Genomic DNA, 25,000 nt, shown 5'->3' on the forward strand with positions numbered 1-25,000 from the left:
ACTTTCATTGATGTTATTTATTTAATTTCTTCTTATTAATTTATGATTATATTAATTAAATATAGTTTTGTCCGTTATTGCTTCAGAGTGCAGATAGTTTTCTGACAGTAACCCCAAACCGTCAGTCTTTGAATGAAAGTAGTCCTGGATTACCCCAAATTCAACAACCTATAATGTCGATGGAAGACGATGATATGAGTGATCAAGAAGTGGTAAGAGTTTGTTTCATTAATTATTATTAATTATTAAATCATAATTTATTAACACTGTTCTGCTTATATCTCACAATAATGAAGATAAAAGTTGCCAAAAATTGAATTTTAATAAATTAATATTGATATATTACTTGAAATTAGACAACAGGTACTAACTTGATTCGTTGTGATAATTATTGTTGTATAGTATAATTAATTTTTTGTATTTTTAGGGTCAACTCGAAGATCATGGGCCATTTAAATCTTTATCTAGATTATGGGAACACCATGCGCATCTTTCTGTTTTTATTAATTACGTTCTATCGAATAGTGATCCTTCAAGTTTGGTACGTTAATTATCATTACTACCATTATATAAATACATATACTTTTTTTTAAGAATATTTTTAATAATTGAAATAAATTTTTTTAGTTATTCTACTTAGTAACAGACTTGTATAAGGAAGGTAATGCTAAGGAAATGAGAAAATGGGCATACGAAATTCATTCTAGCTTTTTAGTACCTGGTGCTGTAAGTATTAAACTTAATATTTATAAAAATGTGTTTAATAATATATGTATTTCCTTTGTTCAGCCTCTACGGCTTAATAACGTAGACGAGAATGTAGCACGCGAAATAGATGACGTTCTTTTACGAGAATCTGATAAGGAAGAAATACTGCGTAAGATATTTTGGAAGGCTCGAACAAGAGCGAAGGAAGAATTGAATGAGCAGTTAGCAGACTTCCAACAAAAAAGGACAGCAGGTCTTGGGATGCTATTTGGGCCAAGTGACGCTCAGCTTGATGAAAGCGAGTCTGATAAATCTAAAGAAACTAAAATTATAGAGACTTATCTCCTGCCCAAGATGGACCCGTATTTGTACGTGTCAAAACTTATCAGTAGCATTAGTGTCATTAGAAAATTTTTTAATTAATTTTTGGATTTATATTTACAGAGAAGACATTGAAAAAGATCAATTGGATCTACGTCAATTTACGACTGCAGCTGGCTTAGCAACGATATTAACTAAAATATTTCAAGTACGATCGGTATCGCTTGATCGTGTGCCTACTTTCGTAGCTAAGGACAAATCAAACATTAAAGCCCGTTTACTTACCGGTAAAACTAGAAAAATGGCAGTAAGAGGTCATCATTTTGGAGCACATCAATATTTTACTGTTACGTATTGTAATCATTGTCAACTTATTATCGGTGGAATCGGTCCGCAAGGATACCAATGCAATGGTAAGTTTTTGAATAATTAAAAACAAACATTACTGACAGTTACAATAAGAAATTTTTTTTTACAAATAAAAATATACGATTATTAATTTTATTTATAGATTGCTCCCTAAGTGTTCACCGTCAATGTGTTCGTGTAGTCGAGGAAAGTTGTCCAGGACCATTGCCACGTAAGGAGCGTGGTAATGATCGTATCAGCAAACTTATGGACCGTATAAGACCAGAAAGAAAACCGCCATCGTCTCATCATCACCACCACTCACCAAATCAAATGCATCTAAGTAAATATTTTAAATAAAATGATAAATATTAAAAAATCAATAATTAAATAAATTGAAATAATATATAAAATTAAATGTAGACAATAAATTATTTTCAGTCGAACGTTCAAAACGTCTTGAGGAGGAAAATTTATTGGGAGACTGCGAAAATGGTGAGTATAAATACCCACTATTTTTATTAATTTTAAATCTTGGTAATAGCATTTAAGCGAAAAAACTCCAGTATAAAATATCAGAAATGGCCAAGAAAATATATATTTCTTATCTGTAGATCATTAAGTCATTACGACAGCTATTTATATTTATGTATGCGTAATATGATTAGTCGCGGTAAATTGACCGCTGTGTTGTCCCTGACTCATGTACATAAAACATCTTAGTATTAGGCGCTATCAGTGCCCACTCAGCCACACAATACTTGACTAATACACTTAAAAAATTATCAAATATCAATTAAGGAGACATTTAAACTGTCTTTACGATAATCCCGTTCGACAAAGCACCCAATTATCAATTGCCTTGATATACATTTATGCATTGTTACTGTTAACGTCGGTCTAAATTTAATTTAAAAAAAAAAAAAAAAAACCAAATTACGTCAAAAGCCGACAGTGTTGTTTGTGTAAATTGTAATGTGAAACAAATTATTGTAAAGGAAAAGACAGATCATATGGCACAGTAAAAAAGGCAAATGAGCTTTTCAATTAAATAATTAGCATACGAGTACTTCTACTCTTCTCGTCATACTATGATCATATGACTCGTAGGCGTTTCTACCCGACACGTCCCCTCGACAATCGCAGTGTCATTAAAACAATGCTGGATCTCAGTGGTTATTTAAACATATGCTACTGATGTCGAGTGTAATAAAACAATTAACTCAAATATACGTGTATATATCTTGTATGTGAATATGTCATATGAAAGTGTGTGTTTTGTGTGATAAAATTTTTAATATTTATCAACCAAGTATCGATATCATCAATCATTTATGAATTCAATCTACCAAGTGGCGGGATATCGTCCCAAAAACAAGAGAAAAATAAATAAAAGTAAGCGGGCTGACTCTCAATACAAGATTGATGAGCAAAGCATATAATACGTGACTACACCGTAGTAGCAGTATGTTGGATTTTTTTTAGTTCTCACATGTGTACAACATACGTACTACTAATACGGTATTTCTCACTACACTTACAAGCTACTCTTCGAATAGTATACCATTTAGGATGGACCGTACGTACGGATGGGATACCAAAGTTTTACGAATACAGAGGAAGGAAATGTGCGGGATGTGATGTGAGAAAGTTTTGTCTAGTAGTGGGAGACCGGAAATAAACCGCTGACTGTTGAAAGGAAGTGTTGAGAATTAACTCTCAATGTTTTAATAAAATTAGCCATCAGTTGAATTCAATTTTTTGATGATGTATATGATGAATAAGAATAAGAAAATTTTTATTATACGTATGTTTATATTTAATTTAGTGTAAATTCACTGTTGGAAATTTCTGCCGTAATTTCTGTGACATAATAAAAAATTAATCATATTATTTTCATAAGAATTACTTAGAAAATTTTTTAATTTATTTCTAGTGAGTAACACTTTTTAAAATGTAATTACTATAAAGCTTCATAATTAAATTTTCTCATGTGCTTGAATAATTTTTTATTAGATAAAAAACTAAAGAAGCTTGCATTAAGCTTGGTGTGTCAAAGCGATATTTAGCTTTATTATTGTTATTGCTCTTCATATATATTTTAATTTAAATAAAAATTTATCAGAAATACAATTTTAAAATACTTGTCATAAAATTAAAATCGTTTTTAAAAGTGTAATTTTTTTCCGTGTTTTTATTAATGTGTATGTTAGTGTGTAAGTGTATATGGATTTATACGCACACATTAAACTATAAATAATGCTTGAGGTAAAAGTTACGGATAAATTGTTGGAGGGAGAAGATCATGACTCCCACTACCAGAATGTGGATACTAATTTTTCACCCCTGATGTCTACAGCCTTTGGCAACCTAAAATTGTCTACTGTGAGACACAAAAACAGATTTCATCGCAAGTTCAAGACTGACGGTAACGTGAAATATCAACGTTTCAAATCTAAAGCACTTACTGTTGGCTAATTTTTTATTTATTTTTTTAATATTGAATTTTTATAACGTTAATTTTAATAATTCATTAATTTATTATTTTATAAGAGTAAATAAAACAGTTGATTAACTTTTAAACTAAAATATTTGAATAATAAAATTTTTATTGTAAATTCGCCGACAGTAAGAATGTTATTTTAAATTTAACTGGTGAATAAATAAACGAAAATAAAATAAGTGAGAAAGTAAAATGAATAAAAAAATTGTATTTAGGAATAACGAAGAAAACAACAAAACCGAAGAATTTACTCAGTAATTCAAGCAAAAAAAAAACAATAGCTGTTAAAGTTTGGGAAACTTTTGGAGCTGTTAAACGTATCCGTGGGAGCTGTGGTGATGTGATTAATACGACAGATGAATTAATTGTTCACGTGGATCGTATTCCCACAAGTGTACGGCGTCTTTCGATCGATGACAATTACGGAGAAACAACTGACACATTTGACATCAATAATTCGCTTTATGATCAACTGGAAAGTTACAATTTTAATAATAACTGGAAAGGTTTGTCTACAAAACCATTATTGCTGATAATATTAATTATTTTCATTTCATATATTTTAAGCAGCAATTAAAATTATAAGTAGGCCGTTAGTTATTAAGTGGTAATTGTTATTTTAAAAATTATTTTGTCATTTAAATATACGAGTCATAGCATAAGAATAATATTTTTAATGTGTACTTAATGTATGTATTTTACTATCGCGTGCTACAAATATCTTCTTGCACGTGTATGCAACGCAGTAGTTGAGTTCTAATATAAACCGCACTCAACAAGACTTAATGTCTTTTCTGTTACTTACCAGGCGTACATTTCAGTCTATAAATTCAAATATCTTTAATATACTTAATGCCAATAAATAAATAAAGCACAAACATTTAATCTATAAATATTTATTTTGTAAGATTAAAAATCTAGCCTAAGCTAGATTCAATATTTAGGATCTAAAAAATTAATAATAAGTGAATGAGATTAGGATGGTAAAAAAGGGAGTACAAGGGCACGTGTCACACGTCGCGTGTCCACGGTAAAAAATCAAGGCAGTTATTTTTATCATAACATGCACGGGTGGGTAAAAAAGCTGTGTCACGCTTTTTCCTTATTGGTCCTCGTTAGCAGGGGAAAAAAAATAACTTTTACCGGAAGCTTGATTTTTAAGTCTTTTCCTTAAACAATTAGTCAATTATGTTGAACAGGGGAAAATATGTAAGATCTTTTATCCTGGACTAATTTCTCATTTATTGTTGGTTTAACTCTGAACATGTAATGCGCTAATACATAATATTGGTAGCTGTCGAACCAAAATAATAAGTACAAAAAATAAATATAAAAAAGAGAGACAAGAAGAAACAGAAAATGATAAAGAGAAAAAAAGAGAGAGAGGTTAATCTAAACTTGGTACTGGGGATTTTGTAAGATTTAACTAACTTTGATGAGTTATGATCTGATAGTTGGGTTGCTGCCAAAATATATCACGATTGAATAAATATGTAAGGATGATAGAAATCACAAGAATTACGAGGTGAAAAACAGCGAAAAAATGTTTTCATGCCAAGATATTATTTATATATTATTTTATTATATTTAAATTATGATAATTACAATGATAATAAATGTTGGGTAAATTGTCATTTCAGGAGAGCATCGCGGGGGCGGTGCAAGCGGAAACACCCGTGGTAGTGTTGAAAGAGGACGTATTTCCGGTTACGGCGATCATCTCGATAGTATGGACGATCCTTCTTCACGAGAAGATATCTCTGAAATGTAAGATAGTTGTTTTATTTAAAAATTACGCATATAATATGAGTCGAAATTTAATAAAATTTTATTTATTATGTCAGTACTTCAGAGATTACTTTTATAAGAGAAAAAAATTTACATGAAGTATCAGTTTGACATTTTGAAATTGAGAAATTTCGTATAATAGTACTTTTTTATTTAGACTCTATTTGATTTTGTTATTTTGACATGATTAATTTTTCAATTTTTTATTTATTAATTAATTAACGAAAAAATTATTTTTGGATTTAAAATCAAAACTGTTATTCCAAATATTATTTTTATAAAAAAAGTTCCAATAATTCAATTTTAAAAATTTATCTTTCTATATTAATTTGAATCATTTAAACTCATAGTATATAGTAAACGATTGAAATTTTTATATTATCTTTAAAAAAATATAAAATATTTTGATCTCTTTTTTAATTAAATTTCTTTATTAATTAATAACATTTATAAATTACTACAAACTTTGTTATTAAATTGCCATTTAGAAATTTTTGTATATTGTTTACCATTTTGGAGTAAGAGTTCTATTTATAAATAAACAGAGAGTTACCTTTAATTAGTAGGGTAGCAGGGTACATGTGTTTATGTCTAATTACTGTGGTATAGTACTGATCATTTGTATACAAACTAATTCAAAATGTTCAGAATTAACAATATTTTTCTGATGTAAATAAGAATTTATTTATTAAAAAATTATTGTCAATTTTTCCATTTTATTTAAATAAACAAAGTTCTTAATTTTTTTTTTATTAAACAACTTGTGTATTAAAATTAATTTCAAAAAATCAAACAAAAAAAATAATTTTAACCTCTATATGCTTGTAATGTTATTAATATTTAATTTTTGTCATTAGGGTGCAGCAAAATATTTCCAGTAAACCAAAGACGTCAAACATAAATCGGTCTGAAAGTTACAAAGAGCGTATACATCATAAGGTAATATTAGTTTATCTATGAAAATACTAATTGTTTTGATAAGTTGGAAAATGATAATAATATTGACATTTTGATTTCAGCGACAACTTCGTGAAAAGCGAAAGACCAGCGATCCAAATCTGTCGAAAACAAAGTAAGTTGGTAAAATATCTATAATTTATAAGTTGTTTGACGAATCTCGGGTATTTAAATTTTGTGAAATGAGCTGACCTTCACTGTCGATCTATAACAATAAGTATATTTGGCAAAATATAATATCAAGCTGATTGTAGCACCCACAACATATACACGTGCGCAGACTCGCATATTACCTCGTCGCCGGGACTCGAGTTCTGTCTTTCTTTCTTAATGCTTCCTCCTAAAAGCTACGTCGAAGTTTAGTGTGACGTTAGACCCGTGTTTTTACGGACGTAAATATCATTTCTGGTGTATGACAGTGTGTCTAAACATCAGTTTCACAACTATCTCTAGTCAGAAACTTTTATTCGTAATTTAACAACTAGTTGCTACTGAAAACTTGAATCATTTATCAATTGCCGTATTAAAATTACAATCATATCAAAAACAATATTTGCTAAAATAATAATCAATCGTGCCTAAAATTTTGTTTTGAAAATTTTTAACCATCCCAGTGGTATTAGTTGAAAATATATATATGTTTATTATAACAGCTTCATCGCCAGTGGCCTTGCAAGACTAAAATAAATATTCACTACAAACGATACAAAATACCTTCATAAAATTTGAATAATTTTTCTTAGATAAAATTCTTCTTAAAATATGTCATAATAAAGTAAAAAATAAATTCAGTTTTACTAAAAAATATTTATAATTCGCTAAAATTTCTACGTCTTATCAGCAAAGTTTACTCAGTAAAACGATGTAGTAAAATTATTTCTTTGACCTGCCGCTCCCGTCATTATAAGTTACGACAGTGGAAAAATATTAATTACATCACTAGAGTAAATTGTAAACGTAATTTTAAAAAATATAAACATAATAAATTTATATGAATATAAGATCGATAATATAAAATCGTGTATAATATCAGAGGGTGACTTTTCATTGATAAATAAAAATATATAAATACATAAATCAATAATAACACTGTATAATAAAAGTGTTAGAGGAGCTAACAGTGAGAAAAGACGACTACCTCGTTATAATTATCTTGATAGCTAAGTATTAGGGTTGTTTTATTTTTATTATTTTTATTTTTATTTTTTAACCGATCGATTGAATAGAATCAATACTTAGCGATAGCCATAGGCTCAGCCTCCGTCCGAGTATCTACACAAGCGCACTATTCTGTGATACTGTTCATTGGTGGATTTATATAAACTATACGTACTGTACTAGAGAGTACTCCTGCCGATATTTCCATACATTAACCACCAGCACCAGTAATTGCTCATCCTTACTCAGTATATAACCAACTAACACGTGAATTAAATAGGGACGAGACGAGAGACGAGAAGAGAATCAACAGCAAGTAGATTGTGTGTATGAACACAGATAGATAACACAAATAGATTATACAGTTCACTTGGCTTTAACTGTCGTGGAATAAACGAGGGCTGGTGGGTAGCAGAACCACCATCTAGAGCTTGATTAAAGTGATTGAGGAGCGGCTTCGATAAGACTGTTAAATAAATGCGTCCTCTGACTCATTTAATATATGGATATTTTTATATTAATTCATAAATCTAAATTTACTAAAAATATTTTTACTTTTGGTTACTGTGATTTATAAATTATAAATAACTTTTTTGTTGTGAATTGGATCACTTTTTTGCCAAATTTATAGATTATATATTTTAATAATAAAAAATGTCAATGTACTCTATGCGAGGTAGTTTATTTTAACAAGAACAAAATCGTCCAAGTGACACATTTGTTGACAACCTTTGGAATAACTTTAAAGGTTTCACAGATTAATCTAACAAGAGGTAATTCTTGTAGGGAGGTGAGAGTAAAAATAAATAAAAAAAAAAAAAAAAAAAAAAAACTTGGAGACTGGGATTTATTATTATCATATTAGCGACGGAATTTTTATCGGTTTTCAAGGAGGGTGTATTTATATTTGCATTAAAAAACATAAAACGGAGGTTCACTGGTATATTATTATATATATAAAATAATAATGAGACAACGAAGTTCTCGACGAGGACGTCCTCGACCTAATTCCCGTACTGATGATACTATTCCCGATATTATAACGCGTGAAGACGTAGCTTCGTCACATGAAAGGCCAGATGGTCTCGAAAAAAGTTTGAGCGCCGATCAAAATTGTATTAACGTTAATTCTAATAGAGATAGCGCGACTCTTGGGCTCATTGAGCGTCGAACTCGCTCTGAGAGGTATTTAATTACTGGTTATTGATTATTAATTATTATTAGTAACTAGTAATCGTGATAATTAATGATAATATCTATGATTAATTATTAATTAATTATTAATAATGAAAATTATTTTTTCAGTGACTGTGAGGCGACAGTTGCATTCCCCGGTAATTCTGCTGGAAGTTCATCAAATAGTAGCCTATCAACACGAAGTCTAGATAGCCCAAGTACTAGTTTAGAACAAGTTCACCCAGCAAATGCTGGTCATCACACATCTAACTCGTGGGATAGTGACGTTGATGTCGAACCAGATCCACCGGATTGGAGCCATGGAGTTGCTGAAGAGGTTCTAAGTAATCTCAGTAACTCTGAAAAGAAAAGACAAGAAGTTATTAATGGTAATTTTATTTAAATTTTTATTACTTTACACTTAAAAAATTTATTCATAACATCAATTTTTTTTTTATTAAAGTTAATAAATTTTTTAAAATTTTATTTATAATAAATATTCTTTTAACTATTTTAGAATTATTCCACACGGAAAGGTCACACGTACGCGCTCTAAAAGTACTTTCATACGTCTTCCACAAGCCATTACTTGAGTCCCAAGTTCTTCCATTGGACCAAGTGCAATTATTGTTCTCAAACCTAGACGAAATGGTGACTATCCACTCGCGTTTTAATCAAGCAATGAAACGTAAGAAAAAAGAAAATCCATGTGTGGGTGATGTTGGTGAGTTAATACTAGAAATGTTTGATGGTGAAAATGGGGAGGCATTTGAACGTGCTGCCTCGACATACTGTGCTAAACAACAAGTCGCATTGGACGCATTGCGTGATAGACGTCGTAAAGACCCAAAGCTTAATTCGTTTTTAAATGAGATTGAAGCGAATCCTCTGTGTAGACGACTGCAGCTTAAAGATCACATTCTGACAGGTATGCTCAGATTAACAAAATATCCATTGCTATTTGAGAACTTGGCTAAGTACACACCCAATAGCTGTGAAAAAGAGAAAGCAGCGGTATTGCGTGCTGTTGAGCGCAGTAAAGAGATACTCAGCCTAGTAAATCAAGCTGTGCGTGAAGCTGAAGATTGTCAACGGTTAACCGAGATACTGCGAATGATTGACAGATCTGCTTTCGACAAATTCGATCACCCAGCAGTCCAAGAGTTTAAAAATCTAGATATTACTAAGCGTAATTTAATATTCGAGGGTCCCTTACAGTGGCGCATCGTTAGTCGCCCGAAGCCTGTTGATTTACACGTTGTGTTACTCGACGACACGATACTCCTACTTCACCGACAGGACGACAAGTATATATTGAAATTCACCAGCACCAATCCAGCTAACTCTGTGTTGAGTCCTATTTTCAAGATGTCTACAGTACTTGTCAGAAATAATGCCGTCGACAAAAATTCACTCTTCTTAGTCAACACGTCACAAAAGGGAGCACAAATTTACGATTTAGTCGCGTCGTCGCCTGCTGAACGTAAGTTGTGGTGTAAGCACATATCAGAAGCCGCTGAAGCCTATAAAACACGTAACCTTGAGGGTAGAAGACCATCACCGCCTACTGTCTTGAACGAAGAGCCATCTCCGCCGCCAGAAGTCCCGCTTAACATGGACGCGAATGCACCTGATAAAAAAGAGTCTGATAAAGCTGCAACACAAGAGTCTGCAACAAAAGATAACGATGTTCAGAAAGAACAGAGTCCAATAAGTACTGAGACAACGACAACAAACACGCAGCCTGAAGAACCTCCCGAGACTCCGGCGACTGAGGAGTCTCCGAAATCAAAGCTCGAAGAACCTTCGCAATCAGATCAGAATCAAGATCAACAACCACCGCCTCAACAACAGCAGCCATCATCGTCAGGTCCGTCTTCAGGAATCGGAGAATCTATGAGACTAGTTACTTGCACACAGTGTTCACTTATTGATCCTGTTGAAGTACACGCAGAAGTACGGCCAGTACATGTCGCTGAGCCAGTTCTCACCCCGATTGAATCGCTAAGACGGAAAGACGAAGTAATAAAACAAGCACTCGAGGAAAAACAGTCACTGGTCGCGGATATTTTGAATATCCCGAAGGAAGATTTCGAGCATGTCGCTGATATCGCGTCTGAGCCTTCAGCTGTCGAGAAAGAACCTGCTGAATTGATACTCGCAGCTATTAGCCAAGCTAACCAGTTGGTCGGTATACTTAACTCGGCGTTGGCTGTTACGGAAACAGAAGCTGTTTTGGCTACACGGGGCACTAATGCTACTGCTAGTACTGGTTGTGACGCTGCGGGATGCCCCGTTCCACGGTCACATCCACATCCACACCAGCCTGTGATTCCTGTTGTAACTCTACAACCTATTTGCCATTCCCTTACAACACAACTTTCACAGCTTTTGGTGAGAAATTTTTTTTTTTATATTTTAGATCATTTAAAATATTTAGAGAAATTAATTTTTATTTTTTGGTTTTAATAAAAACAGAAAATCGTGAAAGAACGAGATGAGGAGCGGGATAGATTGCGTAAAGAGTTACGACGAAGCAGAGAACGGCTTCATGCAATCGATGCTGATGCACAACGTAAAGATAGAGAGCAGTATCAGTTTTCTACCAGTACCACTCAAACACCGACAGATCTGGGGGATCACATTTCCGCAGATGCCACTGAAGATATTAATAAAGAAGTAAGAAACGTAGTATTTAATAAAATTAAACATAATATCTCATTAATGAGTTCTTTGTCCAAAAGTATCGTACCAATTGAAATTACCTTCTAAAGATGACTTATGTTGTTTGTCAAAATAATTGCTTCAATAAAGAACTATGTAAATAAATTTTTTGATAATTATTATAAAAAATTTCGACGCTTACTTTAAACTTTCACTGGATTTTTTAATTTAAATCAATTCAATGTTCTTGTATAAAATTTTAATTGTTATGTTTAAATAATTTACATTAACATTTTTTATTTAAGGAATTCGTCGATGCATGTGGTGATCCAGACGTCGAATTAGAAACGAATGATAACAAGAAAAATACAACAGCAACAGAAATGATGGGCGATAGTGTTGGTTGATAATATAATATTACTAATTAAAATCTAAATTAATTTAAAAATAATATTACTAATTATTATTTTGTCCACTTGGTGCATTTGTAGAGCGTTTATTATGATGTTCAGTTTTAAATAGTAACGCTCGTACTGAATATGCGAATGGAAATCAAAAAAAAAATATAATGCTGATAATTAAAAATAATAATTAATTAACTAGCAAGCTATTTGATATAAATGTGTTATCCAAACACATAAAATTGTTAAATATCAAATTTTTTTCTTTGCTGAAAAACGATTAAAAATTAATTTTTAATGATACCTTTATTCCAAGGATTTTATGTAAATAGATCGATTTATTATTATTAATATTTTTTTCACTCTTTATTATTATTAGACTTTTGTTGTCGTGAATTTATATACGCTATTTTTTGACACGGTATCAAGTCACATCATTGACTCAACAATTGAATTTTTTTGTAACGAAGATATTTATAAATACGTAAGATTTTTTAATACAGTAAAAATATATCAATTTAAAATTTTTGCTATAATATTCATATTTAATTAGGAAGAAAAAACTGATTTTAAATCAGCGAATGTAATTGAAGGAGAATTTTTTAAAATTTCATATGAATTGTACTTTAATAATTTTTTTTACCAGTAATCAAACATAAAAATTTATTAATGAATGAAAAAAAAATAGACTTTGTCCAATTAATACTTTTTTATTATTGTCTTTTGAGCTATATACACAAATAATAATCAACTAAGTAATTAAATACATAAATTTATAGTAATATTATAATTAAAAATAAAAATGTAATGAAGCAGCAATGTTTTTAGAAATTCATTATTCTAATTACATAAAATCTTTGTCTTTATTCATTTACAATTATTATATTATAAAATTTATAAAATAGTGATGAGATACCATTATTATAAATATTATTATAATGTACATGTATAAAATATTTAATAACATTATTTACTATTGTATTAAAATTATTTTGTATTACATTTATTTTTATAAGAACAAGTTCAGAAATTTATTCAAGGATTTTGTTGTAATATTTTTTTTTGTATTTTATTAAGAAATTTTTAAAGTAATTTTATTTTTAAAATCCGATTGATATTTCTGAATACTCCCTTTGTATGAATAAAATTGTTTCAAGTCCATATTTTGTAACGTCCATTCCAAAATATGTTACGAGCTGCTGTTTTGTAGCGCAGCATTAAATTAATGCAAATTTATTCGTTGGTTTTTTCCAGATACTATGGTCAGTAGTAATTTGACGAGTAGATGGTTTTTGCAAAATACCACATAAAATTAATAAACAATATTAATATTATTAATAACCATTATTATTATTATTATTATTATTATTATTATTATGCTAGGTAAATCCAATCCATTTAAAAATGTTTAATTTTTATTAATTATACACTTCAGAGTCAAAAAGATAATTATACATAATCTTGACTTTAAAGTGTGTACTTAATAAAAATTAAAAATTTTTAAATAGATATTGAGTTGGCTTAATAAAATGATAATAAATACAAACCTTGAGTAAAAAAAATTATTAATAATAATATGGATTCCTTAACGGAAAAAATAGTGAAAATAAATTAAAAGGGAATGAATATAATTCAAATAAAATAAAAACAGTTACAATATAATACTCCTTAAAACTTAAGCACACATATTTTATAACATACATCATATTCCCTTGGCGTATCCACAAGAGATTGAGAGAATTTTTTATCCTTTATCTCTCACAATTATTTGTAGTTTTTTATTATTATAACTTTGTAATAGGAAATCATAATGAGTTATACTTCATCAAGCTAAGGGTATTCTTCAATACTCCATCAATGAAATCTTATTTGTAGTTGTCAATAATAATTTTAATATCTGTGTCAGTTGAGTATTAAGTATCCAAAATTTTTTTCAATTCTTCAGGTACAAGTAAACCAAATGTAAGTCTATTAATCAAGTCTTTTAGAACTAATGTTTTGTTTTGTGTTATTTGCTTTTGAAGCCATTCCCATTGAGTATGAAAATTCAACATCGGTATGGAAAGAAAATTTCTCGTAGCATGTCCAGGTAGGAGTCTGGCGTAGTACAGAACTCTTGATTTTTTTTCATAGAAGTGTACTGAGGTAATAAAACCTTCAGTATGGTGAGAGAACTTCTGTAAGCTGACAACATATTGTGTAATACAGTATCTGGATCTTCATGTATTGTTGCATAAATATCCGCACCATCCCTCAGTAAAGTCATTATCTTTCGTTAATTTTTCCAATTATGAAAATAAATGTGTAAAAAAATTCCACATGTAGAAATTGTAAAATACTAAAAATACAATTTGTTAAAAATTCTATTTTTATTTTCTAGAATTAATTTATTTGTTAAATTAAACCCAAAGAATGGTTCAGTTCCTGTTGATTTCAGTGTCATCCAATTATCCATTTTCTTGATAATGGTTTCACTTGATAATATTATGTGGTAATTAAATTAAGAGACATTTGAGAATTTTTTTTCGTTTTTAACAAATAAATTATGACAAAAAAATAATAAAAAAATTCGACATGCAAAAATTATCAAGAACTATAAATTCAATTAATTAAAAATAATTTTTTTTAAATAATTTATTTGTTGAATAACATCCGAAAACGTCAAGTGTCTGCTGAATTTTATGTAATTGCTGTTATTTAACCTTTTGTACTGATTAACTTTCAATTTACTTTACAAAAATTTTATTGTACAAAATTGTTTACATAAAATAAAAATTACGCTTAGAGAATTTTTACAATCAAAAATCTAAGAAGGCATTTTAAAATTGAACTGAACTCAGAGCCAAAGAGTCATCTAATTCGATAGTTGACGTATTTTTGTAGAATCTTATAACAATAAAATATTTATAAAATAAATTTAATTAAAAAATTCCACATTTGAAAATTAAAAATAATTATCAGTCAAAATTTTTATAAGCATTTTTTTTATTGTAAATAATTTTTTATAAGACTTCAAAAATTTGACAGCTGTCAGCTAATTTCATTATCATTTAAAATTTGAAATCATAGGGAAATTATAGACTAGCGCCCCCTAAATTATTATTGTTTACTCGAACAAATACAAGCTTTGAACATAATAATATTATAATATTATTATATGGTAGTTATTAGAGTTTAGAATATTTTGATAAAATGCGTAACGTCGAAATTAAAGCATTTTTACGAAATCCAGATTCTGTTAAAGCTAAGGCTGAAGAATTGTCAAGCTCAGAACCTGAAGTAATAAGACAAACAGATACTTTTTATATTGTACCACATGGGCGACTCAAATTGCGAGTATTTGATGTAAGTATTTAATCTGTCACAAATTAATTATATTTATTAATGATTGAAATATTAACGATTCATAATTCTTCACAGGATAATTCAGGAGAATTAATTTTTTATGAACGTTCAGATACTAAAGGACCTAAACTAAGTAGTTATACAAAAGTATCATTCAGTGACAAATCAGAATGCGATGGGATAAATGATATTTTAACTAAAACAAATGGTAAATTAGGTATGGTTAAGAAAACGCGATTATTGTACATTGTTGGACAGTCACGCATTCACATTGATGAAGTTGATCAACTGGGAGACTTTATGGAGATCGAGGTAAATATTTTTATTATTTGATTTATAAATTCATTTCTTCACACAAGACGCATTAATTATGTTCTTTAAACTGTTTAGGTTGTTTTACAAGACAAACAAGATGTAGAAGTTGGAGAAAAAATCAGCAATAATTTGATGAAAGAATTGGGAATAGTACAAGATGATTTAATTTCTGAAGCTTACATCGATTTATTATTAAAAAAAGATACCAGTTAATTTCCTTGTCAATATTTTTTATTTAAAACATATTTTTTAATATTTATTGAAAAATTACTGAGAAATAATTTTTATAAACTTTAGCATATATTATTTCATAAAATTATTTTTGTAATATGTAAATTGTTTATAAATAGAAAATTAGATTTGTCACTTTCAGTCATGTAGTTTCTAAAATTTTGTCAATCATAAACACTAAAAAAATTATGATATACTGAAATTAAGACATCTGATAATTCTTAAAATTTTTAAAACACATCAATTGTTTTAAAAATAAATTTTTTTTTTCATTTCAACTTAAGACTTTTTAAAATTTCTTTGTATGGAATTTTTTTGTTAAATTTTGTTCATTATTTAATTATAAAAATTTCCGATGAGAAAATTGGTGAAACCTACTTTATCATAAATGTTTTTATTTTTTAAACATAGGTTATGACAAGTACATTACATAATTACACTCATGTGTATTTTATTTTAAAATTGTTAGCGCGCTAATAAATAAAAAAAAAAAAATGATGTGCAATTGAAATGTGAGAGAGAAAAGATAAGCCGAAACTTTCCACCTACGTTCGATACTTGGCAGAATTATTGAACTTAGCCAAAACAAAACATCAACAATTCACTAGAAAAATTACATGTCTCTATTTATTTTATAAATTTATAAGTATAAAGTAGATACTCCTGAATTAACATGAGATACTTGGTGAATATCCGAAGAGCAAAATTATTTTTAAGTACCTACGAAAAATTAGTTAATCGATCATCAGCAACATTGATGAGACGGTACTCATCAAATGCACCTGAAGAGTCAAGTAGAGACAAAAAACCTTCACTACACAAACACCTGCATGCTAAAATAAAATCATGTGGGCCTATTCCTGTGGCTGAGTACATGAAAGAAGCACTCACAAACCCTACAGCAGGATATTACATGCTAAGAGACGTATTTGGTGCCGAAGGGGATTTTATAACATCTCCAGAAATCAGTCAGCTCTTTGGCGAGGTACATTTGTTTAATTTTTTTTCTCTATCAAAATAAATATTTAACAGATGATTTCGATTTTCAGATGGTAGGGATATGGGTGTTGAACGAGTGGAGAAAAATTAGTAAAGACAACTTTCAATTAGTCGAGCTGGGACCTGGGAGAGGGACGTTGAGTAAAGATATTTTAAAAGTATTCAAGCAACTTAAAGCGCTGAATAAATTGTCTCTGCATTTAGTTGAAGTCAGTCCTGCTTTGTCAGAGATTCAGGGTAAGAAATTATGTACAACTTCTAAGGAAGTTACCCCAATTTTAATTAGTAATAGTGATGATAGAAATGAAAAGCACTATCGTGAAGGAGTTACGGATGATGGTACTCATGTATTTTGGTATCGTTCTATAGAACATGTACCAAAAAAATTTAGTGTTTTTATCGCTCATGAATTTTTTGATGCTTTACCTATCCACAAATTCCAGGTAATTTTATTTGCAGTAAAAATTGACTACTAGTAACAGTTTAAGGGGGAATACCACTGTGACGGTCGAAAAAAAAGGTGATTTTCGGGAATTTTTTTGACAGGGAAAATAAATAAACTTTAGGATCGGGTTTTTTTTTTATTTTATTAAGGGTACATTAAAGATTATTATTCTAAATTTTTATTGAAAAATATTTAATTATTACAAAGTTATTAATAATCTCGTATAGCACTAGAGAAAATTTCCCCCTCCATGGCCGTATCGATAACTCAAAAACGGATCATCTGAAAATAAAAATCCAAATTGCTTTTTAATCAGTAAGGATGTAGCTATTGTCTCACGTACGGAATTTTGAAAATTTTAATTTTCAAAAAAATGGCGACTGATTAAAAATTTTCTCATTATTTTTACTGTTTTTTTTTTTTTTTTTTTTAAACCCGGCTAAAAAAATTTTTAAAATCAAAACTTTCAAAATTCCGTACGTGCAACGATAACTACATCCTTACTGATTAAAAAGCAATTTGGATTTTTATTTTCAGATGATTCGTTTTTGAGTTATCGTTCCGACCATGGAGGGAGGAAATTTTCTCCAGTGCTCGACGAGATTGTTAATAACTTTGTAATGATTAAATATTTTTTAATAAAAATGTAGGGTAATAATCTTAAATGTACCCTTAATAAAATAAAAAAAAAAACCGATCCCCAAATTCCGTTATTTTCCTTGTCAAAAAAATTCCCAAAAAACACTTTTTTTTTTTTTCGATCGTCACAGTGGTGTTCCCCTTTAAAGTACTTATTAAATTAATTTTATTTCACAGAAAAATAATGGAGCATGGCATGAAGTTTTTGTAGATATTGATCCAGAAAATGAAGAAAAATTTCGATACGTAATGTCTAAGTTTCCTACTTTGTCAAGCAAACTATTTATATCGGTAAGAGTTGATTTAATTACTTTAAAATAAAACTAAAATAATTAATTAAGTTGGTAATTAATAGGAAGATGAAAAAAGAGATCACGTAGAAGCAAGCCCGCAAATGATGGTAATAATTGATTACATGGCAAAGTTTTTGAAAGAGTGTGGAGGGTTTGCGTTTATCGCTGACTACGGTCATACGGGGGATAAGACTGATACTTTTCGCGCATTTAAGAAACACCAGCAGCAAGACCCGCTGGTTGACCCAGGAACTGCGGACCTTACAGCAGACGTCGATTTTGCAATGATTAAAAAAATAGCTACTAAAGATGACAGAATGATAGCATTTGGTCCGGTTAGTCAAAAAAAATTTTTACTAGATCTAGGCATTGATGTGAGGCTAAACATGCTGTTACATAAAACATCAGACGCTGACAGGAAAGATTTAATATCCGGATACAAAATGCTAGTTGATGAAGACAAAATGGGTAAATGTTTTAAAATTATGTCACTATTTCCATCGGTTTTGAAAGACCACTTGATGACGTGGCCAGTAATAGGATTTATTAACAGCAAAACTAATGAAAAATTTAGTGGAGATAAAGATAAATAAATGATTATTTTTATTATATACATTCTTATGATTACAAAATTTATTATTTATTCTGTACACAAAGTTATTTAGATTTACCAGTGCAATCATATTTTCTCCACTGGTCAGCGAATTCCATGACTTTTTTCTTTTGTTCATCAAACTTTTCTTTTCGAGGTTTCCTCCACATGTGAGAGTCCAAGTCAAGCATTCCTCCAATAATCTCTTGAGCGAAATTCCTGGGAAATAATTTTTCATCTTCTATAACATGAGCGAAACCTCCTTGGGTGCCAAAGTTGACAGCAAAGTATGGCAAGCCTTTTGGAATAGCTTGTCGAACATTTTTTCTATCGAGATCAACGACTTTTTTGTTCGTTGACCACTCCATTTCGCACTCAAGCAACGCCTTCTTGAAGTACATCGGCGCCATGCTACCAACTTCTTCCGGCAAAGGTACACACTCTACATACATATGAGGATAACGATGTCGTCCGATATATACTTCAAAAAATACGGCGCATTGATTGCTATCTGTAAACATTTTAGTAAGAGCCTTTTTAATTTCTTCCAGCTCCTCCCAGACATCCTCGTCCAAGAGCGTTTGTGCGGAAACGTGGTAAATTGGTGCAATAACACAGTGCCCTGGAGTGAGAGAAACATGCCAGGGAAGACTGAGATAAACTTTGGAGCCCAAGGCAACTATCAAGTGCTTCTGCATCTCCTTGGAATCAACACACAGACGACAATTGTCCAGACTTTTCTCCCTTCGCTGATGTTCCTTAATTGCACGCATCTTGTCACGGTGATCCTGCTTCGCGTCGCTTTCACCACGAGTAATTCGTTCCTCAAACAGCTCGTCCATGTCCATGCTCTTAGAAGCCATCTTGACAAACGCCGCGTCGTCATCGTTTGCCGAAAGTCCTTTCTCTCGTTGAAACATGTCTTGAAGCGAGTATTTGTCGTCGTCGGCAAAGTATCGAACTCTTTGTCCTCCTTCATGAGAGTCTACTTTTTTGTTCTTACGTCTACCGCCTTGAGGCTCTTGGTACTTGCTCCTAGGCTCCAATGGTCTCGCCATGCCTCTGGAGTTGGTAGTTGTAAGGATAATATTTTCTTCTCTTCTCGAGTCTTCACGAGGCTTAGGTTTGTTATTGCGAACTTCTCGCGCCTGTTCCAGTTCTTTTTTCAGCTTTGCTGCCAATTCTATATCTCCCATTATTTCTGCTTTGATACATTTAGCTCCTAGTTGATTCATTTCGTCGTCAGTTAGAATTTTCACTGGAATCTCCGGGGATTTTTCTTCATCAACTTCACTATCACTCGATGATGATTGCAACGTCATATGATAATCATTTGAAGCTATTAAATTTAACTTGGTATTATTAACAGGACTAGGTTTTCTGTCAGCTGAACTAAAAGCCTTAGAGTTAGTTTCTTGTGTTGCAGGTTCGTTAGCTTCAGGCTTCCGCCAATTCTTAGACGAACCCGACTGTCGGGAACTGGAATAAAAACCTTGCCCATTATCACTGTCATCCGGCTTTTTGAAGGCAAGTTTCTTCTGACCCCTGTCGTACTTATCATCATAACTCCGACGATATCGCTCACGACTTCTTGATCGAGACCGACTGCGATCTCTATGAGACCTTTTGCACTCTATTTTCCTCTGTCTGTCACTCTCATACCTCGATTTGTTGGCATGTCTAGAATTTCTCTCAGCTTCCTTGATCATCTGCTTAATTTCGTCCAAAGAACCCCACCTTTCTGCAGCAATCTCTTCCAAGCTCCTTCCTTCTTCTCGAGCCTGTTCTTGGGCTCTCTGTAGGCTCTTTTTTAGCCATTGTGGATCCATGCTCAATGCTTTACTTTTTTTCTGCTCCTCAGGTATTCCAGTGCCGCCATTTTTCCAGTACGGATTTAATTCTTGAGAACTCTGTCCGGGTTCTGCTATCATACTAGTCTCTTTTTTATCTTCCTTGGGTTTTTTCTCCCTAGCAGAGCACAAAAATGATCCTGAAAGATTCATCCATTCATCACGCTCCACTTTTTTTGTATCTGCGACGCTTGATACAGAGTTTGACTTTTTCGAATCATCTTTTTCGACCCACTGATCACCTTCTTCTTCACTCGTACTCTATAATTAATTGGGAATTATAAAAATTAAAGTATATAAATACAAAATAATAAAAATAACAAACATATGGGTGATTTTTTGTAAGGATGTTTTTTGCTGTCCTAGGCATTTTTTTATTGGAAAAATTGTTTTGTTACTAAAAAAAATTCGTTACGAAAGTAAAAAAACATTTCTATTTGGAGCATTGAAAACTAAAATGAAATAAATTTTGGTTTTTTTGCTATAAATTCGTAAACCACCGAAATAACAGTCCCCTGGGCTGTCCTATTCCCAAAATTAAAACTTTAAAATTAAATTTTAAGTTATTCGTCCATAATATATAATTTGGTCCATAACGTTTGTAAACTTCATTAGTTAACTAACAATCTTCTTCAATAAAAAGTACCGAAAATTAATTTGTTTCATTAAATTCATTAAGCCAAAGTTTGTCCCAGGCTCCTAAGAACAGTCCCCTGCCAGAAGTTCAAAGCCAAAAAAAAAATCCACCGTGTTATTTTACCTTTTGTAAGGTTCATAAGGATCTAACTAGCCTTAAGTTAATAACCATAGGGCTGTTAGCGCTTTATCGCCATTTTATTTAGTGTCTAAGCACTGTTTGTGCTGGAAATATGTGTCTGGACCACTTCAAAACTCAGTCCCCTGGCAACTATTTTTATTTATAAAATTGGATCCATAAGTCTTCATATTATTCTAATTAATGTAAACATTCATTGAGAACTTGAAAAGTTAAATGCATTGAAATAGTTTGCTTGATTTTTCTCAATTTGATAAAAAAAAAAAAACAGTCCCCTGGCAAACAGTCCCCTGTCATGTTATATGGCAAAAGATATACAAATATCGAAAAAACAAAAATTAATTTGGCTGTTTATTTATTATCATTAAGCTGATAGTTTTGTAGCCCGTTAATTTTTTTTCTAATAAAATCAAAAATAATTTGGCCGGACAATTTTGTACAGATTTAAGACGTCCTTACAGAGAATTACCCATATAGACTTACGTTACTAGAACTGGAAGTACTGCGTCTTCGCTTCTTCTTTTTGGACTTCTTAGATTTTTTTTCTTTCTTTTCTTTTTTCTTTTTTTTCTTAGATTTTTCAGATGATAGCTTAGCATCTAATTCAGGAAGCATCCATTTATCATCACCACGTTGTCTAGCTCTTTCAGCTTGTGTCTCTTTCGTTTTGAATCTTTCTTCAGCCTGTAATCATTTATATCAGAAAGTGAAAAAAACGACGTTAAAAATAAATACATGTTATTGAAATTCAATAATTAATTATTAAACAATAAAATAGGCTAATTGGTTATGATTTTATAAAATTTCAACATGCATTTTTATAACTAATAACTTCAAAAATTTTAAAGTTTATTATTTAGTTTTCATTACCTCAAGTAAAATTCGTTCTCTTGTTTTTTTTATCGCTTCACGCTCAGCTTCTTTAACTCGCGAGCTCTCAAATTGGATAAACATTTTTATAATAATTAATTATAAACAATATCAACTTCAATCCTTATATTTACGTACGACTGTTGACATTTGCAACTGATTTTAGGTTACTTTATTTGAGGGCACTATTAGAAGAATCGACATAAAAGCAAATAAAACTTATCATCAGAGAGTAATGGTAATTCAGATTCAATGTAAATCGGTAGATGGCACGGTAAGTACAATAAAAGAAAATTACGGAAATGTGGCAGGAATTTAAAGGAATCAAAATTAATTTGTGAATTCAATGGGCACTCCATCGTGTATCTATTTGAATTATGATAACTATGTATGTACTAAGGTAAAAGACCCCATAGTGACACCTTTAACCCCCATTAGTGGCACTTTTTCTTTCAATGAAAAAATGTTTTACTTGGAATAAAAATTAAAAGTTTTTTTCATCTAAAGGTCTTAAAGATTAGAAATAATATATTCATTATTGATATTAATGATTTCATTAATTGAATAAGTACCAAAATCAAAGAAAGTGTCAGTAATGGGGTCTTCGCCACTAATGGGGTCTTTTACCCTATAGATATAAAATTACAAGATTACAATTTACATGGATATTTTTTTTATAAATTGCGACTCAGAAGGATTTTTGGTCGTGCGCTTCTGGCGAGAGATCCAAAACTGCTCCACTTCTTACACGGAAAAAAATAAATAGTAAATGCAACATGATGCAGTCTTGGTAAATAAACATGATGAAATCATGTTGCATCCACATGATTTGCCATGTTTTGGCTACATGACAATCATGTTGCATCCACATGATTTTTCATGTTCCGGCTACATGACAATCATGTTGCGGTAGCATGAGAAAAATCATGTGGCAGCAACATGATTTTCATGTAGCCTTAATAGCATAAAATTAAGCTGCAACAACTAGATATTTATGCTTCAGAAAAATTATTTATTATCAAGCAAATAGATTTTTTCGGATTTATAATATTGTAGATGAAAATTAGAGCAAATTATCAAATTAAATCTATGTTAAAAAAATCTTATATTATCTTAAAACTATGTTTTTTAAACTGGTGACCACTGTAACTCCAAAACCGCTTAGTAGATTTCAATGAAACTCATACAGTTTTTGGAAAACATAAAAATCTCGTGTCTGATCAAAGGATTTTTTTTTCTTCAAAAATTTTGATTTCTTATAAGCAATTAACTGTTGGTTTTTTCCCTAAAATCTAGAGAAAAATTTCTTGAGGCCGTCATTTTGTTAATGTTAAACAAAAAAGCATCGATCAGGCACTAGATTATCTATTAATGAAACTATTTTTTCTTGTCCGATTGATTTTATATAAATCTTCAAGGATTTATGATGGTCGCCGCAAAGACCTTTTTTTGAATTGGGTCAACACAAACAGTGATAACTTTTGAAATAATTAATTTTTTTTTTCAAATTTTAGTGAAGTCAAGTCAAAACATTGAGTAATGATGCCATACTATTACTTTTTGAAAAAATAAAATGATTTGCTAGCAAAAAAAAAATTATTAAAAATTCTCATTTTTTCATGTCTGACTACCCCTAACCACTTAAATAAATTATGTTATTTTTTTGACAATTTTTTTTTAGTCAAAAACTCATTAGTACATAGTAAAAAATTTTTTTAATAGAAAAGAATAAAATTTTTTCAAAAAAACACATGATTTTTCTCATGCTACCGCAACATGATTTTCATGTAGCCGGAACATGACAAATCATGTGGATGCAACATGATTGTCATGTAGCCGAAACATGACAAATCACGTGGATGAAACATGATTTCATCATGTTTATTTACCAAGATTGCATCATGTTGCATTTACTATTTATTTTTTTCCATGTAACGATTACCATTAATATGAAATTGAAAAATTAAGTTTCTTTCTTTTTGTGATATATTTATGAGAGGGATGTACCTATAAAACTAAAAGGAAATAAACCTTTGAAAAAAAAGTTCAAATTTTAGACTATTTTTTTGAATTTTTTGGCTCCGAAAAAGAAGCTTATTGACGCGAAATGTCTGAAATTTTAGGTAAATCCTTTCGATAATAATGTAGAGAAAAACCTCTAAAAATTCCAGATAAATCGGTCTATAACTTTTTGAGTTACAGCATGAGCAGTTTTTAAAAATACAGTTTCGAGAAAATCGCGTATAAAGTTTAAAAAACGCAGAACGATCAGTTGAATTGACTTACTAAATATGTATATAACTTCATAAATATTTAATATTTTGTTTTTTCCACTTATCAGTATACTCTTAAGACATCATATTTTCAATTTATGATGAAAAAAATCGATTTTTTGACATTTATACATGGATTTCATTCTTTGAGTCCCATTCCGGGTCAAAAAATTTAGTCTGTTTTATGATTAATAAAAATTTTTAATATTTTTCATTCAATTTAATTTTATTATGTGTATCTATTTTATATAAGAATTTAATCTGTTTTTGCCCGTACTATTCCCAATTCAGACCAATTTCAGATCATTTTTAATGTTATAATAAAATTGTTTTATATCGTTTCAAGACC

At 30.4% G+C, this 25,000-nt stretch overlaps 4 protein-coding genes across 6 annotated transcripts; 3 read left to right on the forward strand and 1 right to left on the reverse strand.

The window, feature by feature from the left end:
- Positions 1-86: 86 nt before the first annotated feature.
- LOC123274908 (rho guanine nucleotide exchange factor 11) lies at positions 87-12,623 on the forward strand (the record flags this gene model as incomplete). 2 transcript variants are annotated; one of them, XM_044742704.1, is given in 14 exon segments in its annotated part: positions 87-212; positions 428-541; positions 628-726; positions 790-1,076; positions 1,153-1,442; positions 1,541-1,720; positions 1,801-1,872; positions 5,521-5,647; positions 6,526-6,607; positions 6,688-6,740; positions 9,089-9,348; positions 9,477-11,353; positions 11,438-11,638; positions 11,929-12,623. In XM_044742704.1, coding segments are annotated over 14 exon segments (3,870 nt in total), but the record flags the coding sequence as incomplete, so codon positions are not given.
- A 2,518-nt stretch (positions 12,624-15,141) lies between these two features.
- LOC123274911 lies at positions 15,142-15,931 on the forward strand. The gene is made up of 3 exons (XM_044742709.1): positions 15,142-15,369; positions 15,445-15,681; positions 15,760-15,931. The coding sequence occupies exons 1-3, from the start codon at positions 15,217-15,219 to the stop codon at positions 15,895-15,897; spliced, it is 528 nt and encodes a 175-aa protein (XP_044598644.1). The 5' UTR covers positions 15,142-15,216; the 3' UTR covers positions 15,898-15,931.
- A 335-nt stretch (positions 15,932-16,266) lies between these two features.
- Positions 16,267-22,757, forward strand: LOC123274910 (protein arginine methyltransferase NDUFAF7, mitochondrial). 2 transcript variants are annotated; one of them, XM_044742708.1, is made up of 5 exons: positions 16,267-16,900; positions 16,965-17,357; positions 18,176-18,289; positions 18,354-18,759; positions 22,545-22,757. In XM_044742708.1, exons 1-5 carry the CDS (start codon positions 16,589-16,591, stop codon positions 22,556-22,558), a joined length of 1,239 nt encoding a protein of 412 aa, XP_044598643.1. In that variant the 5' UTR covers positions 16,267-16,588; the 3' UTR covers positions 22,559-22,757. The 2 variants fall into 2 exon arrangements, with proteins under 2 accessions (XP_044598643.1, XP_044598642.1); XM_044742707.1 differs by lacking the exon at positions 22,545-22,757 and having other exon boundaries at positions 16,267-16,432; positions 16,479-16,900; positions 18,354-18,902.
- On the reverse strand, positions 18,879-22,550 carry LOC123274909 (CWF19-like protein 2). Its single transcript, XM_044742706.1, has 3 exons — positions 22,379-22,550; positions 21,992-22,192; positions 18,879-20,994 (listed from the first exon to the last, which is right to left on the reverse strand). The coding sequence occupies exons 1-3, from the start codon at positions 22,460-22,462 to the stop codon at positions 18,949-18,951; spliced, it is 2,331 nt and encodes a 776-aa protein (XP_044598641.1). The 5' UTR covers positions 22,463-22,550; the 3' UTR covers positions 18,879-18,948.
- Positions 22,758-25,000: the final 2,243 nt, after the last annotated feature.

Source organism: Cotesia glomerata, unplaced genomic scaffold (assembly GCF_020080835.1).
Source record: "Cotesia glomerata isolate CgM1 unplaced genomic scaffold, MPM_Cglom_v2.3 scaffold_91, whole genome shotgun sequence".
Taxonomy (NCBI): domain Eukaryota; kingdom Metazoa; phylum Arthropoda; class Insecta; order Hymenoptera; family Braconidae; genus Cotesia; species Cotesia glomerata.

What these genes read in the sequence shown, in the direction of transcription:
- LOC123274909 (XM_044742706.1), bottom strand. Translation starts at nt 22,462, where the DNA reads ATGTTTATCCAATTTGAGAGCTCGCGAGTTAAAGAAGCTGAGCGTGAA. An exon ending in GAGAACGAATTTTACTTGAG is followed by an intron (nt 22,193 to 22,378) that starts GTAATGAAAACT and finishes AAATGATTACAG; the next exon opens with GCTGAAGAAAGATTCAAAAC. An exon ending in GTACTTCCAGTTCTAGTAAC is followed by an intron (nt 20,995 to 21,991) that starts GTAAGTCTATAT and finishes AATTAATTATAG; the next exon opens with AGTACGAGTGAAGAAGAAGG.
- LOC123274911 (XM_044742709.1), top strand. Translation starts at nt 15,217, where the DNA reads ATGCGTAACGTCGAAATTAAAGCATTTTTACGAAATCCAGATTCTGTT. An exon ending in TCAAATTGCGAGTATTTGAT is followed by an intron (nt 15,370 to 15,444) that starts GTAAGTATTTAA and finishes AATTCTTCACAG; the next exon opens with GATAATTCAGGAGAATTAAT. An exon ending in GAGACTTTATGGAGATCGAG is followed by an intron (nt 15,682 to 15,759) that starts GTAAATATTTTT and finishes TAAACTGTTTAG; the next exon opens with GTTGTTTTACAAGACAAACA.
- LOC123274910 (XM_044742707.1), top strand. Translation starts at nt 16,589, where the DNA reads ATGAGATACTTGGTGAATATCCGAAGAGCAAAATTATTTTTAAGTACC. An exon ending in TCAGTCAGCTCTTTGGCGAG is followed by an intron (nt 16,901 to 16,964) that starts GTACATTTGTTT and finishes TTCGATTTTCAG; the next exon opens with ATGGTAGGGATATGGGTGTT. An exon ending in CAAGCAAACTATTTATATCG is followed by an intron (nt 18,290 to 18,353) that starts GTAAGAGTTGAT and finishes GGTAATTAATAG; the next exon opens with GAAGATGAAAAAAGAGATCA.